The 26,115-nt window shown below is 39.4% G+C and overlaps 1 protein-coding gene across 5 annotated transcripts in view; it reads right to left on the bottom strand.

Moving 5' to 3' along the window:
* The window catches only part of PATJ (PATJ crumbs cell polarity complex component), a 350,262-nt gene that overhangs the window by 48,170 nt on the left and 275,977 nt on the right, over positions 1–26,115 (bottom strand). For all 5 annotated transcript variants that reach the window (XM_061184132.1, XM_061184131.1, XM_061184130.1 and 2 more), the window contains 3 exons: positions 24,716–24,790; positions 19,775–19,889; positions 16,570–16,703 (listed from right to left, as the gene is read on the bottom strand). In XM_061184132.1, the coding sequence (XP_061040115.1) occupies positions 16,570–16,703; positions 19,775–19,889; positions 24,716–24,790 (324 nt within the window). The remainder of the gene's footprint in view (positions 1–16,569; positions 16,704–19,774; positions 19,890–24,715; positions 24,791–26,115) is intronic.

Consider the following 26,115-nt stretch of genomic DNA (forward strand, 5'->3'; position numbering starts at 1 on the left):
GAATTCACTGCCAATGATCTGTTTTTGGTCCATGAGTCTTTCTAGATGGAAAACTCCATTTCTTTCTTTCCTTTTACTCGACTACATTTGTGGTTTCTCTTAAAGTCATCAGTGAAAATACAAGAAAATGTGAGGCACTCTGACCTGTCAATAGAAAAAGGTCACATTTCTTACCATGTGCCCTCGTGTGCCCAAAGTGCTCTATGAAACTGTGGTTCTGGACAGTTGCATTAACTGGGGGTGATAGAGGTGCGAGGTAGGGACCAAATTAGAAATGTGGGCTAGTGAATTGGGAAAAGAAAAAAGATTTATTTTTCAAAACTTACATAGTTCATAGCATAGAACAGAATAGTAAAATAGACACTGGTTTGGGATATCTTAGACATCTATTTGACAAGGCTATATTAAAATTTTACTTCTTTCTTGCTTTGAAAAAAATTGCGATTAGATGAAATAGTGGGTCATTGATGAAAGACTGACCTTTATTATTTCAAATAAAAATTTGGAGTTGATTATACACATGATTCTCATCTGCTCATTGTATCCTCCTAATTTTAATGCTCTTGAGCTATTTATTCAAGCAAAGTTGCTTGTTAGGGGCTTCCCTGGTGGTCCAGTGATAAAGTATCTGCCTTACAATGCAGGGGATGCCGGTTCATCCCTGGTTGGGGAACTAAGATCCCACATGCCGCAGGGCAACTAAGCCTGCGTGCCACAACTACTGAGCATACATGCCTCAACTAGAGCCCACGTGCCATAAACTACAGAGCCCACACACCCTGGAGCCTGCACACCACAACTAGAGAAGAGAACACCGGTATGCCACAACTAGAGAGAAACTCGCGCACCACAGTGAAGAGCTCACGCACGATAACGAAGAGCCCGCATGCCGCAAGGAAAGATGCCGTGTACCCCAACGAAGATCTCACGCGCAGCAACTAAGACCCGACGCAGCCAAAAATAAATTAAATAAAGAAATAAATAATAAATCTTTTTTAAAAAAAGCTGCTTGTTGGCACAGTTTTGAGTGCCTTCTCCTCCACCAACTCCCTCCCACCTTCATATCTTTGTGTATTTAAATAACACTCCACCCTGGATAACTCAGTGACTCTGTCTACCAGTACCAATGACTTCTTTTAAAACGCGTCTCTTCTAGAAGCAATCTATTAATCATTTCCCTGTGGGTGGGTTGCTGGCTTATGCTGAACAGAGGCTGTAGAGACAAATGATTATGAGCTAGGCTTCTGGAGTCAGACTTCTCAGTCCAAATCCTGGCCCTGCTACTTCTGGCCATGGGAAGACTGTTAGCCTCTCAGCTTCCCCATCTTTATATGGTTCTAACAATGTTATCTACACGTAAAGCTTCATGTACAATGCCAGCAGATAGTAAGGAAGCGATAACACCTCACTTATTTAACATCTCTGTGCCAAAGAGGCCACATACTTCCCATTTGTGCCATTTAGTCCTCATAACAACTAAGCAAGTTCAGTGTTACTAGTCTCATGTACAGTTAGGGAAAAGGAGGTTCAGAAGGGTCAGATTTGACCAGGTCTTTGCAGCTACTAAGTAGAAAAGATGAATTTCCAGCTTGGGGCTGTTTAACACCAAAGCCTGTGTTCCTATCACTATTGCAAGCTTCTCATCTGCTTTAAATATTTTATTTTGCACTTGTATAAAGACAAGTGCAAAATAAAACTTGGGATTTTCCATATGGCATCAATTCTGTTGAAATACTGTCTCCTCAGCTCCACAGCAAAAACCTTGAGGGCATGAGCCGATCATTTTATAGACAGTGAACAGACAACAGTTGAAGTAAAAATTGAAGCCTTAGGCTTTAGAGGTGGGGTGATGATCTATGGGTCTCAGTTGCTAGTGTTGGTACCTGATTAGGGGTTTGCACGACACAAAGCATGATGGGGAGGCCCTCTCCCCACCCGACATAAAGTCTTTCTTAATTCCACTTGTTATTCTTATCTCCTTCTTTCCTTCCTTTCACCTTTTCGGTCCTCTTTCTGTGTACCCATATGATTCACTGAATGATTTTTTTCTACAGGAGCAGAAATAGAACAACATTATATACTAGTGATAAATTGATGTTTAAAATAAAAAGTGTTCAATCCAAGAAAACAGATTAATTTCTCCTAATGGCAGACCTGAGAATCATTTATAGATGAACAAGACTGACATATAATAAAAAAGTAATTTCCTCTTGGTAGTTGTGTGACTTTCACTGGGACAATAGGAATTTGAGTAAGATGGTCTGTTTACTTACTGCCTGAGGTAAGACCAATAGTGTCCCCTAGAAACTCTAAATTACTCATTTGACTTGCCAACTCTAGAGCCAGAGAAGAATTTGATCAGTGAGTTGGAGAGTTTCTCAAACAATGGGTTTTCCCTAAGCAGAAGGGTAAGGCAGGATTTCAGAGATGTAGGGAAATCTTCTGCTTAAAAACTTCTCCCTCACCAGTCTATATCTGAAACATGTTTAACTTGAAAAAAATTTCTTTATTCCACAATTAAGGACAACAGTAAAAAAAAACAGAGAGCCAGGAAGAAGTAGCTGGCTAGCCAATTCATCATATTGTTTAAGGAACCACTGTCTTAATGTCCCCATTCCTAAAAGAATAAGTATTTATTTATTTTAAAATATAGATAAAATATGCACATGGTATTAGACTCAAAACAGTATACACTGAGAAGTTTCTCACCAGCACCTGTCCTTCACTCAATTTCCCTAATCAGAAACATACAGTATTAAGTTTCTTGTGTATTTTTATAGAGTTAGTCTATATATCTATATTTGGAAAGTACTAAGGGCACCAAATACTTGAAGGTCGTGCCTTCTTTTATCTGCTACCTACTTTGTTTCATGAAATTCTACTGGAGCCAGGTAAGCATCACCTCTTCTATGAAACCTTCTTTGACTCTCTTCCCTGGTAGAGTGGATCAACCTGTCTGTGGGTCACTACTATATCTTAGCATTATTGAACTCACAGTATCACGATAGCTTGTTCATGGATCTAGCTCCTATACCACCTCCTGCCCTCAGTGGAACCCTTCCAGACAGGAACTGTTCCCAACTCCTCCTTGTATCCTGGTGCTGAGCAGGATACGTGTTTGCTCATGTATCCTGCTCAATAAATGTTTGCTAAATGATCATCAAGAAATTCGCTGGAGATAGAAAAAGGCATCAAAATGACCCAGAAAGAGGAAGCTGGCAGGGTTAGTATGTCATAATCTTACCCTAACCCAAACAAGTTTCTGATGGTAAAAGTGATATACAACCAAAGTACCCATCACACATGGATATTAAATCCATCTGAATTTCCAGAGGATTTACTTTAGCTTGGAGAGCAATTTTAAAAGGCCAAGTATGAGGGATTAATTATCATGGAGCCCCACAAAAATCACAAACACCTCCAGGGGAATTTAAACTCTGAATTGCTGGAAAAGAATTTCACAACACATGGTAATGTATCCTTAGACAGTGTCAGAGTCATCAGACACTTTAGCCCATCAATCACCATTTTCTTTACTGTTCAAGCTGCCAACAAGTAGATAAAGTAACTCATAAACACACCAATCATTCAGCAAAAGGAAATTTTATTGCTGTCACAATAGGCTTATAACACTTAAAGAAGCCATGTGTTAGAAAAATTAACTAAGGATCTCCTGTGGACCGAAGGATACCAATAAGCAGTGTGGGTGAACTATTTCCATAGAAAGAGAATTTATAGTTTTCATTTCTAGATATTCAGTGGATTGTTTTAACAAGCATTTTAGGGCAAAACTTTGATAAAGAATTGTATAATAGACATTATTATAAAGGACTATGTATATATGGCTAAATTTTACTGCTTGAAGGCACATTTTACTTAATTTGGATTGCTCTGGAATTAAATCCAATTTTTGTCATACTCATAAAAGCCCCCACACCCACTCATAAGGGACATTTTAACCACATAAAAGTTTCACATTAAATTTCACATTTAGGTAGAAAACATATTTACTGATGATGCAAAAAGAGTGTTACATCCTTTTTTCCTGCTTTACAGGAAAAAAAATCCCTCCTAACAAGAAAGACCTATGAGGACTAAAAGAAGAATTTAAAATGTTATATATAAAATGGGCATTTTTTGTCCCTGTGGAAGAAACTGTGGTTCAGATCTGCAGCCTTACAGGATTAATGCTACTTTTAAACATCATTTAATGAAGTTCCCCTCTATGGCTGTCACTGCTCAGAAATCATACAGACATGTCTTCTATACAGTAGACCACTTTCTCAGCAGGAAAGCCAAACCAATGAGAGGTGATAATACAGTGGGGGTAGTAAAATGTGCAAACCAAAACTACATTCAACTCTACGCTGAAAAACACATGTAGATGTATTAAGTTACTGATTTGTGATGTCTACTGCCATTAGACAGTTTAAAAAGAAAGTGTGGGTTACAACTGCTAAAGTATATCTCACTTTAAGCAAAGTTGAAGGGCTCCAAACTGTATTTATATAAATAAATGGAGGAGTGTCTTAGAATATGTTTTTTGTTCTATCCCAAATCCTTTGTGACCACATCTTTAAAAACCTAGCTTCCCTATTATATTTCAATCAGAATGTGATTTGCACTTTGATGCAAAAAGTGGTTTGAAAAAAAAAAAGGCAGTAGGGTGTGGAAGAAGGACCCAGAACTAGGAGTGAGAGGAGATAAATTTTCTGACAGCTCTGCAGTAGCCAATTCTGCAAGTGGTTCTGCATGAACCCCTTTGTTCATGATACTTATCATCATCAGTAAAGCACAGAGCTGAACTATGTGACTTCTAAAGTCATTCTAGCTCCGAAACTTTAGACCTTGATGAACCCATACCGTGTGCAGAGCAAAGCAGAGAAAGCCTCTGTTTTACACAGATGCTTAGGCCCTGCCTAGGAATAAGACCTCCTTCTATTTTTTTTTTTTAATTTATTTTACTTATTTATCTTTGGCTGCGTTAGGTCTTCGTTCCTGTGTGGGCTTTCTCTAGTTGTGGTGAGCGGGGGCTACTCTTCATTGCGGTGTGTGGGGTTCTCATTTCAGTGGCTTCTCTCGTTGTGGAGCACGAGCTCTAGGCGCGCGGGCTTCAGTAGTTGTGGCACACGGGTTCAGTAGTTGTGGCTCGCAGGCTCTAGAGCGCAGGCTCAGGAGTTGTGGCGCACGGGCTTAGTTGCTCCGCAGCACGTGGGATCTTCCCCGACCAGGGCTCGAACCCGTGTCCCCTGCATTGTCAGGCGGGTTCCTAACCACTGTGCCACCAGGGAAGCCCAAGACCTCCTTCTAAATGAGACCAGAGGAATCGCAACTCTCATAGGCTAAGAGAGATCAGAAAGATATGGGGGCTGGGTCGGACAGTATTAATTATCTTTTGCTGCAAAACGTAGTGGCTTAAAACGAAAGCTAACCATTTGTTTGTTCATAATTCTGTAGGGTGGCACTTTGGGCTGGGCTCAGCGGGGCAGTTCTTGCGCTCTACGTTGTGTCAGTTGGGCTCTCCTGTGAGGTTGCAGTTAGGTTGGCGGGGGCCTCAGCTGGGATGGCTGGGTCCCTCTCCCTCCAAGTGCTCTCTCCGTATGGTGTATGTCATCCTCCAGGAGACCACTCCCGGCTTGTTCTCAAGGTGGCAGTATTTCAAGAGGACAAGAGCTAAGCTGTAAGGCCTCTTGAAGCCACACAATGCCCCTGTCACTACTATTGGTCAAAGCAAGTCAATGGGTCAGCTCAGATTCGAGGAATCTGAAAAAGCTGCACAAAATTTATGGTCAATTTAAATCTACTACAGACTTTATCAAGTCAGCCAGAGGAATCTTCCAGCCTGTCAACAATGGAAGGCAGCAACACATGGTGGGAATGGTACTGGCTATGGCCACATAAACCTGTGTTCAGATTTTAGCTCTGCCACTTATCATAGGTTTGTGATATTTCTACTAAGTTAATTAACCTGTCTGAACCAGTGTTTCTGTCTCTGTAAAACGGAGCTCAGAAATCCTACCTGTTAGAGTTTGAGGATGAAATAAGATTATATATGCAATGTCAAACAAAGTGTCAAAGAGATGTTAAATAACTGCTAACAAGGGCTCCCAATACATATTTGTCTAAGGTTTAAGAGGCACATCTGGCACATAAAGGAAGGAATACATATATATCAGAGTGATCAAAATTCACAACTCCAAGGATGAATGACACCAGTCTTGGTCCATTTTTTTAATTTCTAATTTTCCTGTTAAAATGCTGATCCTACAATATAACTGATTGCTTCTTTTCAAGAAAGATTATGCAACAAGGATATTTTAGGTTATTTTTTCTCAAGTCATGGACTGTTCAGGGCTAAGTCCAATGGACCATCCAAATGCCAACAAGATGTAAACCAGACTACAAGAGTCCTGTTCCCAAATATTTTGATTCTTCTGTTTCAATCAAGTTGAAACATATTGTTTGTGGATTCCGTATTTGCAAATTCCCCTGCTTCCCCAAATCAATGCTCTTGGTGCATTCATGGTAATTTGAGGACATGAGCAGAGTGGTGAAAATTTTGAGTTGCTTGATTCACTTGTTCCTAGCTGAGGTAGAACAAGGCAACATTATGCTTTCTTGTTTCAGCTCTCATACTGGAAACAAGCTTCCCTTAATGGGTCTTCTTAGTTCCACATGTTTCACATTTTTGTGCTGATATGTGCCTAACCGAGAAATTACACGTGTTAGACAACCTTCATTCGATTATGAGTTATAGAGCTGTTGGCCATTCAATGTTAATGAATTAACAATATGTACTGAATAAAGTATCTTTAATCAGAAACACACATAAAACAAGGTTATATATTTCTCATCGGTTAAAAATGTTGTGACCAGAGGTTTGGAGGAGGAATCTAACCCCGTCTTTCCTCTAGAAGCAATGGTTTAGTATTCACTAATTCAGTGTTTGCTGAAACTTTATAGAACATAATTACCATGAATAAGAACTGACTGTACTTCCTCCTGTTGCTTTTCCCTGGTGTTACTTCACTACAACAAAACTGGGAAACCTAATGTGAAAGCTGATAAAGGTAGAAATGCAGACATATGCTATCTGTAATAGAGATGGCAGGACTCATGTGGACAAAGGCAGCTCTCGGCTATCCTTGGTACACTGAGGCAGTGGGTTGATTAACCCAGGGTGGGAAGAATTAATGCATTTTTCTTATGCTGTGGCACGTGTTATTATGCTTATACTCAATGTGTTTTGTGGATCTATATTTTTTGAACCAATTACAAAGGTAAAATGCAAAGATGATCCAAGACAAGTTGCAAAGTAGCTAATCTTCCCTACTTTCAGACCAAGAACTTTTTTTCCCCTTCTTTGATGCAAAAAGTATTTGGCATACCCTCATCGATTCATAAGAAGCAAAAGGTTAAGAGGTTACTTTCAATATTTCGTAAGAACATGCAGGACCCGAGGCAGAATGTAGTCAATAATTATCTTATTTCCTTTGTTCTAAGATGATTTTTTTCTCATTTAACGATTTTATAATTTGGAGTACATTTAATGTACTGCTTTTCCACCATGAATACAATAACATTATTACTTAAGAAGAAGTATAGTATTTATCAAATTGATGTAGTTTTACTTGCCAACTTCATAGATTGAATATATAATTGTTTCTGTTCAGAAAACCTGAAGGGGCTATAGTTATAGAAGGGAAGTCAGCAAGAGTCAAAAGAACTTATCTATCAAACTTGGAATCACAGTTTTTAAAATCTGGATTCTCTATTCTGCTCCCTTTTAAATAGAGTTCACAACACAGATTTTCTAAGAATCTCAGAACACAGTCAAGATTTCAATTAATTCCCATAAAACTCTGCTACAAAAGAAACAAAGAGTCTATATATATCCTAATCTCAATTTATTCATCTGTTCTAATATGCTTGGGGTAGGGCATGAAGACTTGCACCTACCAAACCCTTCAAAGAGAAGGAAAATGGATCACAGTGTTCAGTACCTATAATTTTGGAATACTGAAATATTCTCACGTAATAAACTATAGATAACATAAATAAGCATTAAATCAGCAATAGACATAGAGGCTCTTTTGACATAAAAGTAAAAGTAAGGATTAGGGACTTCCTTGGTGGCGCAGTGGTTAGGAATCCCCCTGCCAATGCAGGGGACATGGGTTCGAGCCCTGGTCTGAGAAGATCCCACATGCTGTGGAGCAACTAAGCCCGTGCGCCACAACTACTGAGCCTGCGCTCCTCAACAAAGACAAGCCACCCCAATGAGAAGCCCGCGCACCCCAACGAAGAGTAGCCCCCGCTCGCTGCAACTAGGGAAAGCCCGTGCGCAGCAACGAAGACCCAACGCAGCCAAAGATAAACAAATTAATTTTTTTAAAAAAGTAAGGATTAAATGATCAGTTACACAGGAAGCAATAATACCAATCTGTGTGTGTGTGTGTGTGTGTGTGTGTGTGTGTCAAAGCAATGGACTAGGTAAGCTATCCTAAAACTCAAACTCAGGGATTGCAAATTCTTGCACACTATTTATAGGTAACTAAAATGTGGAATGAAAATCACAGCAATAAAACAGCTAATATAAGAATTGCTCTGAGGGCTTCCCTGGTGGCGCAGTGGTTAAGAATCCCCCTGCCAATGCAGGGGACACGGGTTTGAGCCCTGGTCCAGGAAGATCCCACATGCCGCGGAGCAGCTAAGCCCGTGCGCCACAACTACTGATCCTGCGCTCTAGAGCCCATGGGCCACAACTACTGAGCCCACGTGCCACAATTACTGAAGCCCGCATGCCTAGAGCCCGTGTTCCATAACAAGAGAAGCCACCGCAATGAGAAGCCCGCACACCACAACGAAGAGTAGCTCCCGCTTGCCGCAACTAGAGAAAGCCCATGTGCAGCCACGCGGCCAAAAAAAAAAAAAAAAATTGCTCTGAATATATAAAAATGTTTCACATTTTAAGACTTTGAAAAGCTTTCTCTTCAAGCTCAGAAAAGAAACTGTTTTATATTTACTTAAAATGGAGTTCCTTTGCCAAGTCTGATTTAGCAAAAAGTTGATACTTATCAATATGAATATAATTTTTCATACTAAAATATAGGTTTAAGGAAATGGGATAATATTTGCATTATAGTTTATAAGTCCCTACAGTTCCATCTGGTACTTATTTATCTAAATTTTACTCAGCTTGCATAATATTTTTGCTTACAGTCATATCCTTTAAGATCAGAAATGCCCAAATCCGGAAATTCAGAGGTACTATTCGTTAACATTCTTTCAGTGTGATTCATAGACTTTTTGCAAACTCTGCTTTGATTTAAAATAAAACTAAGGTAATAAGATGTTTTGTATAAAAATATATGACTTAAGCAATAACAATAAAAGGAACTTGGCTTTGGGGGTTTACACGCCAAAGCAAACCACGCTCCTCATGAAACAGACTGTGCAAAGTTCATTTGAAGGAGAACAGCAAGATAAAACACTTAATCAAATGTAAAATAGTTTTCTACTCTGCTTACTTTAAAAAATATCTAGTGCTTTAAGTTGCCACAGTCCTACAGTTAAATGGTCAGAAGCTGTAACAGCTAAACAATGGTATGTAGCATGGTGAAGTGTTAAATCAGGTCACTTCAGAACCTGACACATGGTTATAGCTAAAGGACAGATATTCTTCACGTCAATTTCTAGATGGAAGAACTTCATCACATAATGTCCAAATGGGAGAGTCCTTCTATCTTGATGCTTCTTGCTAATGGACCTGCCCTAGAGAACTTCTGTTTAATAAGAATGAATTAAACTGGTAATAAATCAGGTGGTGAAAAAATTACAGGTGTGCAACTTGGAGAGAAATGACAAGATTCTGAATGTGACATTCCCAGGCCTTTTTAATACTACGAATATCTAAATTTTACAATCTATCCAGGGAATCCACTGACCTCATTTACAACAGGATGGTACCAAGAATATAAAGATAAAACAATTGCCCTAGTCTAACTGTATTCCTCTTGTAAAGAGATAAGCTTATCTCCGGACCCAGAAGAATACCAGTATAGCAACTAGGACTTATATTTATGAACTTTCCTTTCCAAAAGTGATAACAATTAATAGCTTCCCTAAAACAAAACAATAGAACAATAATTACGCCTTATTCTCTAGTTTAAAAAACTCAGGACTTTGAAGTTTTAAGAAATTTGTGAGACAGGAATGCAAAGGGGGTGGGAGGAGAATTAATTTTCTTATACTATCATTTTGAAAAAGAGATTTATAAATGTAAATGTTGCTCCTTGATTAAAAAACAAAGTCTAATAATAATAATATCCTTGCAGAGTGGCTGCCTACCTTTGTCAAAATATTTCCTGAGATGGGGCACTCACTATCCCCAGGCAGTTCATGCCATCTTTGGTCAGCTGATGTTTAGGAAGTTCTTCCTTAAAATAATGTAAAACCTGTTTTTCATTGGGCACCTTGGGAGCACCTGAATTGTTCTCATCCTTCATCCACAAGAAGATAACCTTACATGCTTGCAGAAAGTCATTGCTGTCCCTCCTGGTCTTCCCTTTTCCAGTCTGTTCAATTCTTCCTGAGATAACGTGGTTCCGACAATGTTCTTGTCAACCACATAATTATGCCCAGAAATGAACAGAATACTCTAGCTATAGCTAAAACCGGTCAGAGAAGCACTCCAGACAGATCTAACAGCATGTGCAAAAGCTTTGCATCAGGTGGGAACAAGGCTCATTAAAGGAACTGAAAAAGGCTGGCATGGCTGGAATTCAGAGTGAGTACAATGAGGCTGGTTAGAGTCATATTTTTAAGTGTGCAAGGCTCTATATGGGGTACCAAAAGATACAAAATAAACAGGTCTGTTCTCAAGGAGCTTAGGGTCTGCTGGGTGAGATGGATAACTCCCTTTTCCAGGTGAAGGTTGACGACACAGAGCGGTAGTGCTAGAAAAGGGTCCCAAACAGTGTGGCTTTTGAGTCAGACTGCCTAATTAAACTCCAACTGGACCAACTGCGAGTATTGTGTCCTTGGAGAAGTTACCTCGCTTACCTGTGTCTCGGTTTCCTCACCTATAAAATGGGGATAATGCTACTACTTCTCCTATAGGATTGCTGTGAAGGTTAAATGAGATGATGTTTATTAATTATGTATTAAGAACAGAACCTGAATCACTTTTTTTTTTTTTTTTTTAATATTACATTCATGGTAGAGTTTTATTTATTTATTTATTTGGCTGTGTTGGGTCTTTGTTTCTGTGCTAGGGCTTCCTCTAGTTGCGGCAAGCGGGGGCCACTCTTCATCGCGGTGCGCGGGCCTCTCACTATTGTGGCCTCTCTTGTTGCGGAGCACAGGCTCCAGACGCGCAGGCTCAGCAGTTGTGGCTCACGGGCCCAGTTGCTCCGCGGCATGTGGGATCTTCCCATACCAGGGCTCGAACCCGTGTCCCCCGCATTAGCAGGCAGACTCCCAACCACCGCGCCACCAGGGAAGCCCCTGAATCACTTTTTAAGTCTGATGCTGAAAAAAAAATGGCTAATTATCTAGAAACAGAGTCATGTTTCTCAATGTACAGGAAACATACTAAAGACACACAGATGAAGGGAGCAAAGGATCTACTTTAAGACGAATGTTTAACAATAATTAATAATAACTGAACTCAGTGTAGACAGGCACTGGGAAAAGTCCTTAATATTCTTTATCTTAATTAATCTCCATGCCAACCTTAAGAGGTAGATTTGGTCATCACCACTGTTTTACAAAGGAAGAAGCAGATTTAACTTAGAAGGGTTAAGTCTCTTGTCCAAGGTCCCACCACAGTTAAAGATCTGGGATTCTGATACTGCAGAATCAGCATCATTACTCTGCCATGCTGCCTGTTAGGTTTAATAGAAACACTGTCTACAGTCTGGGACCTTTGACAATGGTACTCAGAGAAAGGAAAATGCAGAGTGAGGGTTCTGGAGTAACTTTCCTCATTCTTTCTTCACTTCATTTGCTCAATCCCAAGAACAGTTCAAGTCTGCCAATACACTTAAATAAAATATTTAAGTTTTTCTTTCTCTTCTCTAGAATTCCCAAGGCTGATAATAAAATAACCCCAATAAATGACACTGGAGAGCCATATTTTAGTTCTTCTGAGGACAATGCAAATAAAACTTCTAGTCAGTAAGCAAACATTTCTGAGAAGGGGGCATTGAGGGATTCCAGGACAGGTGTAAGAAATATGATGCAAGCATCATAAGAGGTAAGAGTCCATGGTCTTCCATTTGGCAGAATATGCCAAGTCTTCTGAGCCACAGGATTTCATGCAAATTACCACTCCAAGACCAAAAAGGGGGCGGGAGGGAGACAGGATGAAAAGATGGCTAGATAGACGGATGGAAGGAAATTTAAAAAATATTAATTAATATACGATCTCTTTTATGTAATGTGCCTTATCTGGTTTCCTGGCTGCGTGCCTCCCTCAAATTCAATTGTTGAAATCCTAGTGCCCCTCCTCAAAGGAGGCAGGGTCTTTGAGAGGTGATAAGGTCATGAGGGCAAAGCCCTCATGAATGGGATGAGTTCCCTTATAAAAGAGGCCCCGCAGAGCTCCCTTGCTACTTTCACCATGGAAGGATACAAGAAACCTGCAACCCAGAAGAGGGCCTTCATCCGACCATGCTGGCACCCTGATCTTGGACTTCCAGCTTCCAGAACTGTGAGAAATAAATTTCTGTTGTTTGTAAGCCACTCAGTCTGTGGTATTTTGTTACAGCAGCCTGAACAGACTAAGACATCCGCTTACAAGAAACACATAAAAACTAGCCTGTATTAATTAAATCTAGAAAGTTCATACTACAGATTTACTTTTTTCCACTTTCCAGAGAAATTCCCTATTTTAAAAGTCCCTATTAGGATTTTTCATTGGTTGATCCCCTATATAGACCACAAACATTAAAGGCAGTAGAATCAACTTAAATGAGTGTGTGAGCTCTTTAAGGGCAGGGTTATTTCATTCAATTTTGTATCCTCAGCACTAAGCAAAGGGCAGCCTTTGAGCAAATGCATGCTTCCTACCAGAGGAGCCACACTCACCAAAAGCAGACCTGGGGACACATCATATGGTTAAAACAACAGAAGAAAAGGTTGTCATTGAGGATTGGGTCCAGGTGTGCTCCTCAACCTTCCCAAGGGGGTCACCCTCAGCATTACCTTGGTATTTTAAGGGGTCTATTTAGATGACTGGGTGCAAATACAATGAGATGCTAAGTGAGATCTCCCTCTGTGATCTCAGAAACCATCTGTCTTGGATCCAGAGAAACTATTTATAGCAGATAAAACTGATGTGGTGTCAAGACCAAGTCCCAGAGGCTTAATTCCTCTAAAGATGGCAAAAAAAATATCTGTTGGACACACAACAAAGAGGGCACAGAAACCCTAACTGGGCGTGGGGAGGTGGGGTGGGGTTTGGGGCCAATGCTTAAGAAGGGTCACCAGTCCTTAGAATGTGCTCTTTCCCAGCACCAGAGCTGAAATAAGGATGCATATCAGGATGCAAATAAGCAAATGCAAAGGTGCTTCTGTCAGTGGATCTCAACATTGTCCACGATTTCCTTTAATATGCTCTCGTCTTTGTTTGCTAACTTCCTGCTGGCTGGATGCACTCCCAGGACCTGATTGGATAAAGTAACCTGGAGTGTCAATTAGGCTATGTGTCCCATATCAGAATTTGGAGCCGGGCCGGGGGGGCGGGGGAAGGAAAAAAGAAAGACCCTCATTGTGGTAAACAATGGTTTTATTTGTTAAAGCACCTTCCACCCACCTTCTGTTCAGCCTCACCAAAATATCATGCCTATATATTACTTGTGAGTCTAACTTACAGCTTTTGATGAGGTACCTGAGGTTAGGAAATAAAAGCTGTGTCTCATTTCTCATTTTTAAGTGGTGCTTATCCTTCCAAGGACAATGGGATTTGCAGTCTCAAAAGGCAGAACCATATATTATGAACCTCAAGACGCTCTTAAAGAATTTTTTTTGGCTGCCTCATGGTAGCAAGAGAAGCAGAGCACAGTATTTCTCAAACAGCCTCTCATCCAGGATGCAGAAGGTGATGTCAAGCAGTGGAAGCCCTGAAGCTGGTGGCCAGCAGCACAAATGTACACAGTATTAAAGACCCAAGAGCAGACAGGCACATCTAACCAACCCACACAAAGCAAAAATCAAATCCATAACAACGAAAGGGAAAAAAAAAAAAATCAGCCAACAAACTCATTCAGCTAGGCCAGACATGCTGATTAAAGTCTTCCAATTCCCTCTGGGAAATCTAGTGCTGTCTTATTTTAACCAGTTATTAAGAGACTTATATTTACAACAAATAAATCAGAGGGTGACTTCTTCTTATGAAAGAATTCACTGAAGAATTTCCTTAAAGCGTAATTTCTCTGGTTCATTTCAAATAGAACTTTATACAAATTCAATTTATTTACTATTCAAGAACATCTCTTTGGGAAAACGAGGCAACAGGCTATGGGAGGCAGACATCTCTAATGTTCAAGGTCAACCAGTAGTCTCTGAAAACTACCCCGATGGCCTTTGTAGAACAATGATATATATGTATATACATAAAATTTTCTACTGTTTACAAAGTCTCTGATCCTCACCACAACCAAGTGAGTTGGGATTATTGGGCTTACTTAGTATGTGTGGAAACTGAGGCTTGGAGAAGGCACATGTCATGTGCAGTTGCTTACCATGTACTAGGCACCAGGCTAAGGTCATCTCTTTGATCCTCTTGGTAACTCTACAAGGTATTACAGTCCCCTTTAATAGATCAGGAAATAGACTGAGAGGTTAAGGAACCTGCCCCAGCTGGGAATGGTAGAGAGGAAGTATGGCTGAGAGCTAAAGGAGAGGGATGGTCAGCCATCAGCTCCCAGATCAGCTGAGGAGAGATCATGGAGGCTGGAGAAGCAAGGGAAGATGTGGGGCGGGGGCTGGAGGAGGTACAGAATCTTGATGGGCGGATAGGTGGCGCAGGAAGAGAGCAGTTTGAGGGGAGGTGAGAGAGTCTAAGAGGCTGGAATGCATGTGGGTCTGGGTAACACTGGTCTGGTCCTCTACTGGTGGCGTGTTACCTCCTGGTACAGTAGGAGCTTGCTGGATGGCTGAAGTGATTCTATGAACTGTTCAAAGGCCAGATCACATATAATTAGAAGGCATTATTAAAAACACAATTTGAAAATATAACCTAGACCAAATCACTTCAAGGGAAGCTTCTAAGGAAGAGTTTGCCCCTTTCCTCAATGACAAAAGCTGAACAGAGAGGATTCCAAGCCAGACAACAAAAAAAGTCAAAAAGTTCTGGGGCCTTAAGGAGCCAAAATCCCATGAAAGGGCTGGGAGCTAAAACTGGCTGCTGAGCTGGCTAACGCCAGGTGTTCCCAATTCCACCCAAGCTGATGAAAACATCACAGTGCACACGGGAAGCTACACACAGCAGTTCCTGCCTGCACAGGCCAAGCGAGAGTAATTCAGGAAATAAATTATCCTGAACCCTGGAGAAAAGTTTTAACAATACTTTAATTGAGCTGAAGGAAATAAAATCCTTTAATAAATAAACACCAGCCTCTGAGCACATTCAGGTTCAGGTGGCTCACTAGTAGGGTCAAACTAAACATAGGATTCTCTAGATCAGTCCGGATAGCAGGAGAGAGAAGGAGCATGACCAGGAAACATGTAGAAGGCATTAAGACCCTGGTTTCTGCAGCCTATGCTGTTCTTGAGTTGCCTAGTGCCTTAGGGGACTAATATTCATTACAGAAAAATAGAACAGGATTCCCTGCCCCCTCCAGCAGTACTAACACAGAAACACTATATTCCTGTCAAAAATGGAAAGAATTATTTTACTGATACTATACTTGTTTTAACTGTAAATCTGGCATATACAATTTACTTCTTACCAAATAAAATGAGCAAAAGAAATACCAAAATGTTCATTTAAAAGCATATTCATTAGTAAGAGTGGTTGTTTCTAGGGGGAGGCCCTGGTTGGTATCGGGGGTGGGGTTGAAGGGCAAGGCTAGGGCAAAAGGATAGGAGGGAGATTTACCGTTCACTTTATAACCTCTGTGTCAGTTTAACTTTGAATAATGTGCATGTATTACTTATTCAAGTAATACATGCACATTGATTAATCACATTTTTGTAAATCAAAATCCAGGAAGTTTTACATTTTAATGGCACTGTTGATCAGTGACAATCAAAATACTGAATAATCAAAGATCCATCATCCAAGTAAAAATTAACATTCTAGACCAATTTAAAAAAAATTACGAGTAGACGTGAACATGGTGAAAATAAAGCCAAGCCTAAATTTTGGGAGTGGAGTAACTGATGTACACTTTTATGTAGCAGTCCACTAAATAATAATGATGATAATGATCATAATAACAATAGTTCATATACATACGTACTGTAAAAAAGCCAAGTCTTCCACAGAAGTGACCCAAGGCCATAATAAGGCTCAGCATCTAACTCTGTGCCAGTGGATATAGTTCACTTCTAGAAACTTACCAAGGGTGTGTCTTTTCCTCCCACAATGCTGAGACCAAGCCCTGAACGCCCCTTGGATATTTCTATAATCATTTCCTGGCCAGGAACAATGGGACACGTGGCAGGGTCCACTGACATAGGAGCATGGAAACCACCTGGAGAAGGATTGAACGCAAGAATGACTGGCAAGTAGGAGATGCAGCTCAGCTTACACACTCCACTGCTCGGGGAGTGCAGCGTTTACATGTGTTTATCATTTCACTCTTTTCCTCCCAAGCACCATGAAGTGAAAAGCTGGGTCACTACTGCCCATTCACCCGGGGATGAAACATGACGTTCCTATGACACTTTTGAGATTAAAACAATAGCTACCACCAACCCACACGATCAACCATTTTAGTTATACTTGAAATTTTTTAAATCTTAAAATATACCATGAAAACTGGTATGGAAAAATTTAAGTTGATTAAATGATTAAGTACACATAGGTATACGTTATAATGAGAATAAAGACTGGTATAAATTCTGAGCTACAGTTATAAAATACTAATTAAGAAATAGTGCTTAAGTACTTTCAATTAGAGCATATCATATGAATTAAAATGTATAAAGGATCTAATCAATAAAGTATGACACAACTGAAAATAACAATTACCTAAAAATGATCCCCAAATATATACATAGTAAAAAAAAAAGTGTTATAAACACAACACTGTAGAATTAATTGCTGGGTCCATAACTGAAAAGGCTTGTGAAAAGAGTTATTGCTGTTTTACTTTTAAAAATCATTGTTTTAGACTGGGTTTTTCTAAAAACTGGGGAAAAAAAAATATTAACACATATGCATCTTCAGTCAAACCTAGCCCATTGAAAAATCCAAACATTCAAAATGTTAGTTTCAAGAGACTCTTATACAAATAATAGTTTCTACAGAACGTCATCTTTTTTGATAACTAGTCTTGATCATCATGAGTACTGATTCTTACACCATGATATAATTTGGTAAAGGTCTGATAATAAAGGGCCCCATCTGCTGGTCAGCTGCAGCTAATGCACAGGGGCCAAGCTGAGATCCACAGACCTCTGTACAAGTTGGGGCCAGTACACTATGGCCCGAGGACCAAGAATGGTTTTTATTTCAAAAGGTTGAAAAAAAAAAAATCCAAGGAAAAATAACATTTCAACACATGTGAAAATTATATGAAATTTAAATTTTAATGTCTATAAATAAAGTTTTACTGGAACACAGCCCTGCTAATTCATTTACATCTAGTCTACGGCTGCTAACAGCAGAGTTGAGTAGCTGCAACAGACAGACCACGTGGCCCGCAAGCCTTATATTTACTCCTTGACTCCTTACAGAAGAAGTTCGCTGACACTTGGTAGAAAACAAAAGAACACAGGCCCTAGGTAAGCCTGTGAGGGCTCTGCTCTGACTCAGCGATAATCACTGTCTTAGGGACCAAAGGGCACAAGTTTCGGGGTGGTACAGAAGTGGATGTGAGTTCCCAAGAAGGAAATTAATAGTGGGTGCAGCTGAGGCTCATTCGTCATCAGAAAAATGCACGTAGTCATTATCCAGGAGGCTGTCTGAGGAATTAAAGGAACAACGTGCCTGAGGTGCTCAGCCCAGGCACTGGCACTGGGTGGCTTTCACATAGGTGCCGCTCCTGACCACATGGAATTTATTAATCGAATGGCCTCTCATGTAACAATGACACAACCTCGGCAACAATTTAAAAAGGCTGTATCAGAAGGCTAGTAAATTGTAAACCTAATTTGACTCTAGATCTTTTGGCAACATACGTATTTCATGGTACGTTGTTCACTGATTTCCAATAAAAACAATGTATGGCAGTATCATAGTTTCATGGATGCTTTAAATAGTTTATACTCCTTATGTAAATCACTAGCTTAGTCTCTTGAGTGAGGAGAGAAAACATAGTAAGAGATACTGGAGGAGGCATTTCTTTCCCTCCTCTACTTCTGCCTCACCCTATAGCCAGTCCTGAGTCAGTCTTGGTATTTATTTCTCTCATAGAATCCAGCCCAAAGCCTGACTCCTACCAAGCCCCCAATCAATGTTTGGTAAGTGGATGGCTGAATGAATACAATTTCCACAGATTAAATTGTGGGATGATTAATTTCTGCTATAGAGGTAAAGATATGGGATATATATGATCAAAACTCAATTGGTCTACATTGGAGTCATCAAACTTTTTTGGTAACAGGCCACATGGTAAATATCTGGAGCTTTACAGGCCATACAGGCTCTGGTGCCACTACTCAACTCTACCCTTATGGTGTGAAAGCAGCCATAGACAATACCTAAACAAATGAGTGTTCCAATAAAATTTTATTTATGGACACTGAAATCTGAATTTCATATAATTTTCATGAAACATTCTTTTGATTTTTTTCAACCTTTTAAAAATGTGAAAACCATTTTTAGCTTGCAGACCATATAAAAACAGATGGTGGGCCAACTGTGACCCAGGGGTCATAGTTTGCTGACCACATCCATCAAGTCTTTTAGCAAAAAATTTAGTGCTTTAGAATAATACCTGCCTCATAAATTTATTATGAGTTAATATTCATGAAAAAATATGTAAAACGCAAATACCATAAAGGTGTCAGGTCTGCTAAATTCATGCTGGGTTACGCTTTACCATTGGTGAGCATGTGTTTTAAATAGTCCTTTTAAAGCTGACTTACACTGCATAAAAGCAAAATGGAAATACTCATTATTCATTTTGAAGGTCTATTTTCAACCATTAGTCAGCATAATTCAATCCAGGAATTCAAAGAGAGAAAGTGATTATCAATTTCTTTAAGCACTGAAAATCAAGTCTTTAAATAGCTTACATAAGGCTACAATTTGGTTCAATGTGATTTTTCAGAGACACTACTCATGAACTAAACACAATATTTTGGAGAGATCAGAGAATAATCTGGAAGCCTCAGATTCAAGTAGCATTTACTGAGGGCCTTTTTTGTTCTACTACTTTTATATTCAATAAGTAATAGGCAATCCCACTAGTGGAGATGAGAAAAATGATTTTGGAAGTAAAGTGACCTGCCCAAGTCCCAAAGCTCAGGAAGTAGAGCAGGGATGCCAGCCAGGCTTCCTGACTCTTGGTCCAGTGCTCTCTTCAGGATATCACAATCCCTTCCTTTTCTAAGGTTTGATGAGCGGATTCAATTCTGCTCAGAGAAAGACTCATACCATAGCCTGTGAAGTCTGCATCTGTTGAATGGTATGAAGTTGGTGCTAAAGGAATCTCTTGTGAACTGAAGGAGACTTTCGTTGAATATTTTTGCTGTTTGATTCGGCTGTCGGCCTACAAAAGAAAGGAAAATTAGATGAATGTCAGAGAGGAGAAAGGTAACAAGAGGAGAAGACTTTAAAATTGGTGTATTGTTACCAAAACAATGGTGCACTCCAATAATGCCTCTTGAAAATTCAGAGTTGGAAAGGTGGCATGGGGAAGTTAGGATGATTTCTGTCCCATTCCCCATGCTTCCCTATTTAACTTTATATCTAAAATGCTTTGGTGAAGGATGGATCAAGGAAGGGAAGAAGGATAGAAGCTATCTTTGTGGTTTGTGCATGAAGCTGGGGCCAGGAAGCATTTTTACGTGATGAAATCAGTGTGAAGTCTGTATATCTGTGCTGTGCTTAGTGAAAAACAATCTGTGCTGCAGATGTTCTGAGCACATGACACTGCCCAACTTTTCTGGACATATTAACATAGTCAAAGATGCATGAGGTAGGTTAATTGAGCATTAGGGTTAGGAAGAGACAACAAACCCAGGTACATCATTACACTTCAATTCACCTAAAAGAATGCTTATTCACCTTTGATTCCCAGTGCCTGGAACATAGTAGGGCCTCAATAAATGTTTGATGAATGAATGAATGAATGGAGAGAGAAAAACTGAAGACATGGAAACTCAGAGTAGGAAATAAATCTGTAATTCAATGAAGGTACAGAGACCTTTGCTGTGCAAGCTTTGGAAAATTAACTTGTAATTCTGAATTTTTGTTGATAATATCTCTAATGAATATTAGTATTAGAAAACTAAGAAAAACCAAAAGGACTCCATGCTTGCTTAACAAGCAGTTAAGAAATATAGGTAGTGACCTGGCCTGCCTTTTGGATCTGTAGTTAGCCAGGAAACCCATCCCCAGCTGGAAGATTCTGGTGGAGGCAATGAAGCACCAGGCTGTCCCTGGAGTCCAGAAATAGGATCAAGGTAACTGCTCCAGAACAATAACACCCCAAGATTCCATCAGTGGAAGTCTAGGCCTCAATACAAGGCATTGTGCAGTATGTAACAAGAAAAGCAATACCACTCATTGTATATCTGTATTGTGCTTTCCAGTTTTCAAAAACACGTCTATACCCATGAATTCATTTAATCATGAGAGTAACCTTGAGAATTAGACAATATTACTCTGTTTTACAGATAAAGAAACCAAGACACAAATGTCAAGTGACATCTGAAATCATACAGCTAATTAGAGGAAGAAGTAGGACTAAAAGTCGGCATTTGAAGAATGTTGCAAGTTTAAAGTGTTTATCAAACAGTTGCTAGGTTATGATTCTACTGATGTTCATTTTTTTTTCTCTGTGGTTTTTCTATCACCATCATTTAATAATGACTGTACACTTATTTAAAAAGACTTTTTAGAATATATATTTTCAGTGATTTTAAAAAGAAGAAAGTGAAAAAATGACAAACTAGGGGTTACTACGAGAAAACTGAACAATGGAACCACCTAAATATCCAATTACTCTAAAGACCACACTTCCCAGCCTCCTTGAAGCCAGACATGACCACAGACTAGTCTATGATCAATAGAATGTAAACAAACATGAACTGTACAATTTTCAGGTCATTTTCTTAAGGAGAACAATCCTGCCTTCCCCTTCTTTAGATGAAATGTGGATGCAATGCTAATAACTGGAGCAGCAGTCTTAGACCAAAAAAACGGATGCTATAGTTTGAGGATGGTAGAGTAATCAAATAATGGTACAGTAATCAGATAAGAGGTGCTTGGGTCCGTGACACCATGGAGACACCATGTCATCCCCAATCTGATCACAGCCACACCGTTATGTAAAAGAGAAACTTCTTGCAGCAACTGAACATAATCTTAACTCACACAGTACTTATGTCACCTTTCCTTTGTATAATCTCGAGAAAGAAAATTGATAATAAAACTAAATGCCAGCTACAGAGTTCTTTTATGAAAAATGGTGTGAATTTTAAAACAGAAAAGCACAAGAGACAGTCATCACTACATCATGACTTTTATTAACAGCAGGGAACGTTTGTTGCTCATCTTTATTTCCCAGTTCATGTAGCATCCATTTCATTGTGCGTACTAGGTAGGTTTCTAATAGATATGGGTTGAAAAAATAAGGAAGTAGTCCATAGAAACCAAGTGAAACAAACATATGTTTAGAGGCAGACCACTTGTTGGTAGATGTGGTGATGGATGAACACAGCTACCACGACTCATCCATTGACATAAAACCAAACTACCAAGTATGAAAGATTAGAAAACTTGGATTTGTAGACTGTAACATTTAAAAATTATATAAAAAAATTTTTTTAAATTGGGTCATTTGTAGAGACGTGGATGGATCTAGAGACTGTCATACGGAGTGAAGTAAGTCAGAAAGAGAAAAACAAATATCATATATAACGCATATACGTGGAACCTAGAAAAATGGTACAGATGAACCGGTTTGCAGGGCAGAAATTGAGACACAGATGTAGAGAACAAACGTAGGGACACCAAGGGGGGAAAGCGGCAGGGGGTGGGGGTGGGGGTGTGATGAATTGGGCGATTGGGATTGACATGTATACACTGATGTGTATAAAATGGATAACTAATAAGAACCTGCTGTATAAAAATAAATAAATAAATAAATAATAAAATAGATAACTAATAAGAACCTGCTGTATAAAAAAGTAAATAAAATAAAATTCAAAAATTCAAAAAAAATTTTTTTAAAAAAAGAAGACAGGGGCTTCCCTGGTGGTGCAGTGGTTGAGGGTCTGCCTGCCGGTGCAGGGGACACAGGTTCGAGCCCTGGTCTGGGAGGATCCCACATGCCACGGAGCAACTGGGCCCGTGGGCCACAACTGCTGAGCCTGTGCGTCTGGAGCCTGTGCTCCGCAACGGGAGAGGCCGCGATGGTGAGAGGCCCGCGCACCGCGATGAAGAGTGGCCCCTGCTTGCTGCAGCTAGAGAGGGCCCTCACACAGAAATGAAGACCCAACACAGCCAAAAAAAAAAAGAAATCAATCAATCAATAAAAAAAAATTAAAAAGGGGTATATTTATAAAAAAAAAAAAAAAAAGAAGACAGATTGGATTTGCTGTTGAATGTTACTGTATTCGAACATCAGAGTTGGAGTGGACTTTATAAGTCATCCAGCCTAACTAAACCAGGGGTTCTCAACCCTGTCTTCATAACAGAAACTGCTAAGGAGCCTTTAAAATTTATGAATGCTGGAACCCCCATTCTAGACCAAAGAAATTGGCAGTAGGGGTGTGGAGCTCAGTCAAGTGTTTTTTTTTTGGGGGGGGTGTTTGTTTTTTAAGTTGAAACTTATTTTTTAGTTAAATCATGGATTCTTAACACAAGATAAATGGGTTTCTAAGAGATTTATAGAGGGAATTCTAGGAACTATAAAACCTCTGCGGTTGTATCAAAGTTATACTTACCAGTGTTTTTCTGGGGAAAGAGTCTACACTTCATCAGATCTTCATGATAAGAAAAAAAAATCACTACTCAAAAGAAGACAGACTGAGTTTTCTATCACTAATTAGCTGTGTGATCACAGGCAAGCCACTCAACCTCCTAAAGGTCCTCATCTGTAAATTGGTGCTGATACCTCTATACCTTGCAAGGTTGTTGTAGAGACTGAAGATAAAAGTACATAAATAAACCTATCACTATTCCAGGAACAACTTAGGAGTTCGATTAATAATAGCTACTAATGTTTTTATGTCCTTTGATAACATATTAATAAATGATCAGCCAGCTTCTGACTGAAAACCTTCAGGGATGAAAAATTCCATTTCCACAAGGAATCTCATTCCTTTTGTCACAGCTCAAATGGTTGGGAAGTTGTTTATGCTGAGCTGACACAGCTTCACTGCAGATGTTGCCCAATGATCTCTGGGTCATTTCTCTTCTGCAGCTATAGAAAAGGGTAATAATCACTTTCTGAAAGGAGAATGACTTAGATATTTAAGTGCTCACTTTTCAGCAGGGAAAAGAAAGGCCAGAGGATGTGTAGATTCACGCCAGTTCTAAAATTCTATGGTTATAAAATTTTAGAGATGTTTGATGTATGTCTTGAGATAAGTGGCAGTATGTAAAGTACTAGCACATTAATACTATTTGCAAATATATTACATAAAGTAAAAAAAAAAAATCTGGTTCTAAATTTTAAAAAATTGCTTACAACTTTCAGTTGAAGTGAATTTTTTTGTTGAACCTTATTTTTAAGGTTCTTTCTACACCTACTTGTTTTTATTTAGGTTTTTAGCTTATAATTTTGGATACTTTACAAAGGCATTTTCTTTGGCAATGTTTGAAATAACATATATTTCCTGTAAGCTCTAGTAATCTATAGTTCCTTAAACACAAAAATAGTTAATATAGTAATAATGTAAACTTTAGCAACACACAAAAAAGTTCAATAGCAAAAAAAGGACAAAAATTTGACAGATAGAAACTTATAGTTTTTTAAGAAGAAAAACTATATAAATACAAGGAACACTTGTTACTGCATTTATAATTCTATAAAACTACAAACTCTCCTTCTTAAAATTTTTATTCATGACATTATGTAAGACATGGGGCTCTCAGAATTTAGGTACAAGTGTGTTTTCAGAGATGCCTCACTTTTAAACACCTGCTTAGGGTGTTGGTACAGGAAGACATACAAAGGGTATTGCCACACATCCTGCACAGGATCGGTGATACAGTTGTGGGTTGACTTCAGGTTGAAAGACACACCTTAACTTCCTGCCAAGTAATAAAGGATCAGATTTCATTGCAACCATCTCCTTTTCTTCTGGAACCCATTTATAACACACACCATCCGAGTAGAGCAAACATAAAGGGTCAGTTACGTACGCTTTCAGTTGGACATTCCAGTGCCTTCTGCTGACCTGCCACCACACCTTGACCAACCACTTGGGAGATGTCTTCCTAAAATGTAAAAGATACAGCCAGTTATTGGTATTACAACTGTAGGCTCAACTGTACTCTCCAAATTCAGCAGTCAAGCACCATTTAATGGGGCTTGAAGCTACTGCATAAATGACCAACACACCAGGCAGAAGAGTTCTATTCATCCACCTGGACTAACTCTCAGAAATAAACACAGGCTTGTCATTTCCAAATGGTTTTTTGGCCCTTTCAGATCTGTCAGGCTTTAAGCCTATCAGATATCTTTTGATGGTCATTTCAGCCAGAGTTTTTTCTTCTTGAACCCTTTCAGGGTTCAAGTCCTGTTATTAGAATTTCTTTCCCCTTAAAATATCCAATTAGAGGCAAAAATGTACACTCACTAAAGACACTAGGAGATAAAAGTTAGTTCTGAACTCCATGGAGAAGTGCAGACTTCAGACTTAGGAGAGACGCAAACTATCAAAACACATGTGAAACTGATGCATAGTTAAAGGACAGTTAGTTGAAACAAATGATGACAGTGATAAATTGACCAGATGCTTGTCTGCCTCCCACCATATCTCATCCTTTTTTACAGGCAATTTACAGGGGAAATTATTATATGATGGTTTACTCTAAGGCATGAACTCATGCATTTTGCTTGGACAAGGCAGGGAACACAGAGAGAGACTGATCTGGATAGGAGAAAGGATGGGTTTACTTGGCCATTGGTAAATGTCTGAGAGACACCCAGGCAGAGGGTCTAGTACACAGTTGGCAGATAGGTAAGCTATCTCAAGGTGAGAGGAAAGGTGTGACTTGTATAGTAGAGTGTTAGCAGTTTGTGACCCTAGCTCCTCAACTTAAAAGCTCTGAAATCCTGAGCAGGTTATCTGACCTCTCCAAGCCTGAGTTTCTTCATATATAAAATGGGAAAAAAATAAGAGTAGTTATACAATAGGGATGTTGAAAGGATTAAATGGAGCAATACATGAAAAGCACTAAGCATGGTACCTGGCAAATAGCAAGTATTTAATAAAGATGCTAATGATGATAGTAAATGAAATTAACCTATGATAAACCCACGTTCCTAACTCTGCTATAGGGTTGGTGAAAACAATTACCTGGACAGGACACTTTCTCCTTTGGGGAACACTGGTGTACTATTTGACACCACCACTCCCACCCTCACCCTGGCTTCTTTACTGGGCATATTGATATACTCTTTTTTTTTTTTTAATTTATTTTTTATTTTTGTCTGCGTTGGGTCTTTGTTGCTGCGCGCGGGCTCTTCTGTAGTTGCACCGAGCAGGGGCTACTCTTCGTTGCGGTGCCCGAGCATCTCATTGGGTGGCTTCTCTTGT

The sequence above is a fragment of the Eubalaena glacialis genome, chromosome 3 (genome assembly GCF_028564815.1).
Source record: "Eubalaena glacialis isolate mEubGla1 chromosome 3, mEubGla1.1.hap2.+ XY, whole genome shotgun sequence".
Lineage (NCBI taxonomy): Eukaryota > Metazoa > Chordata > Mammalia > Artiodactyla > Balaenidae > Eubalaena > Eubalaena glacialis.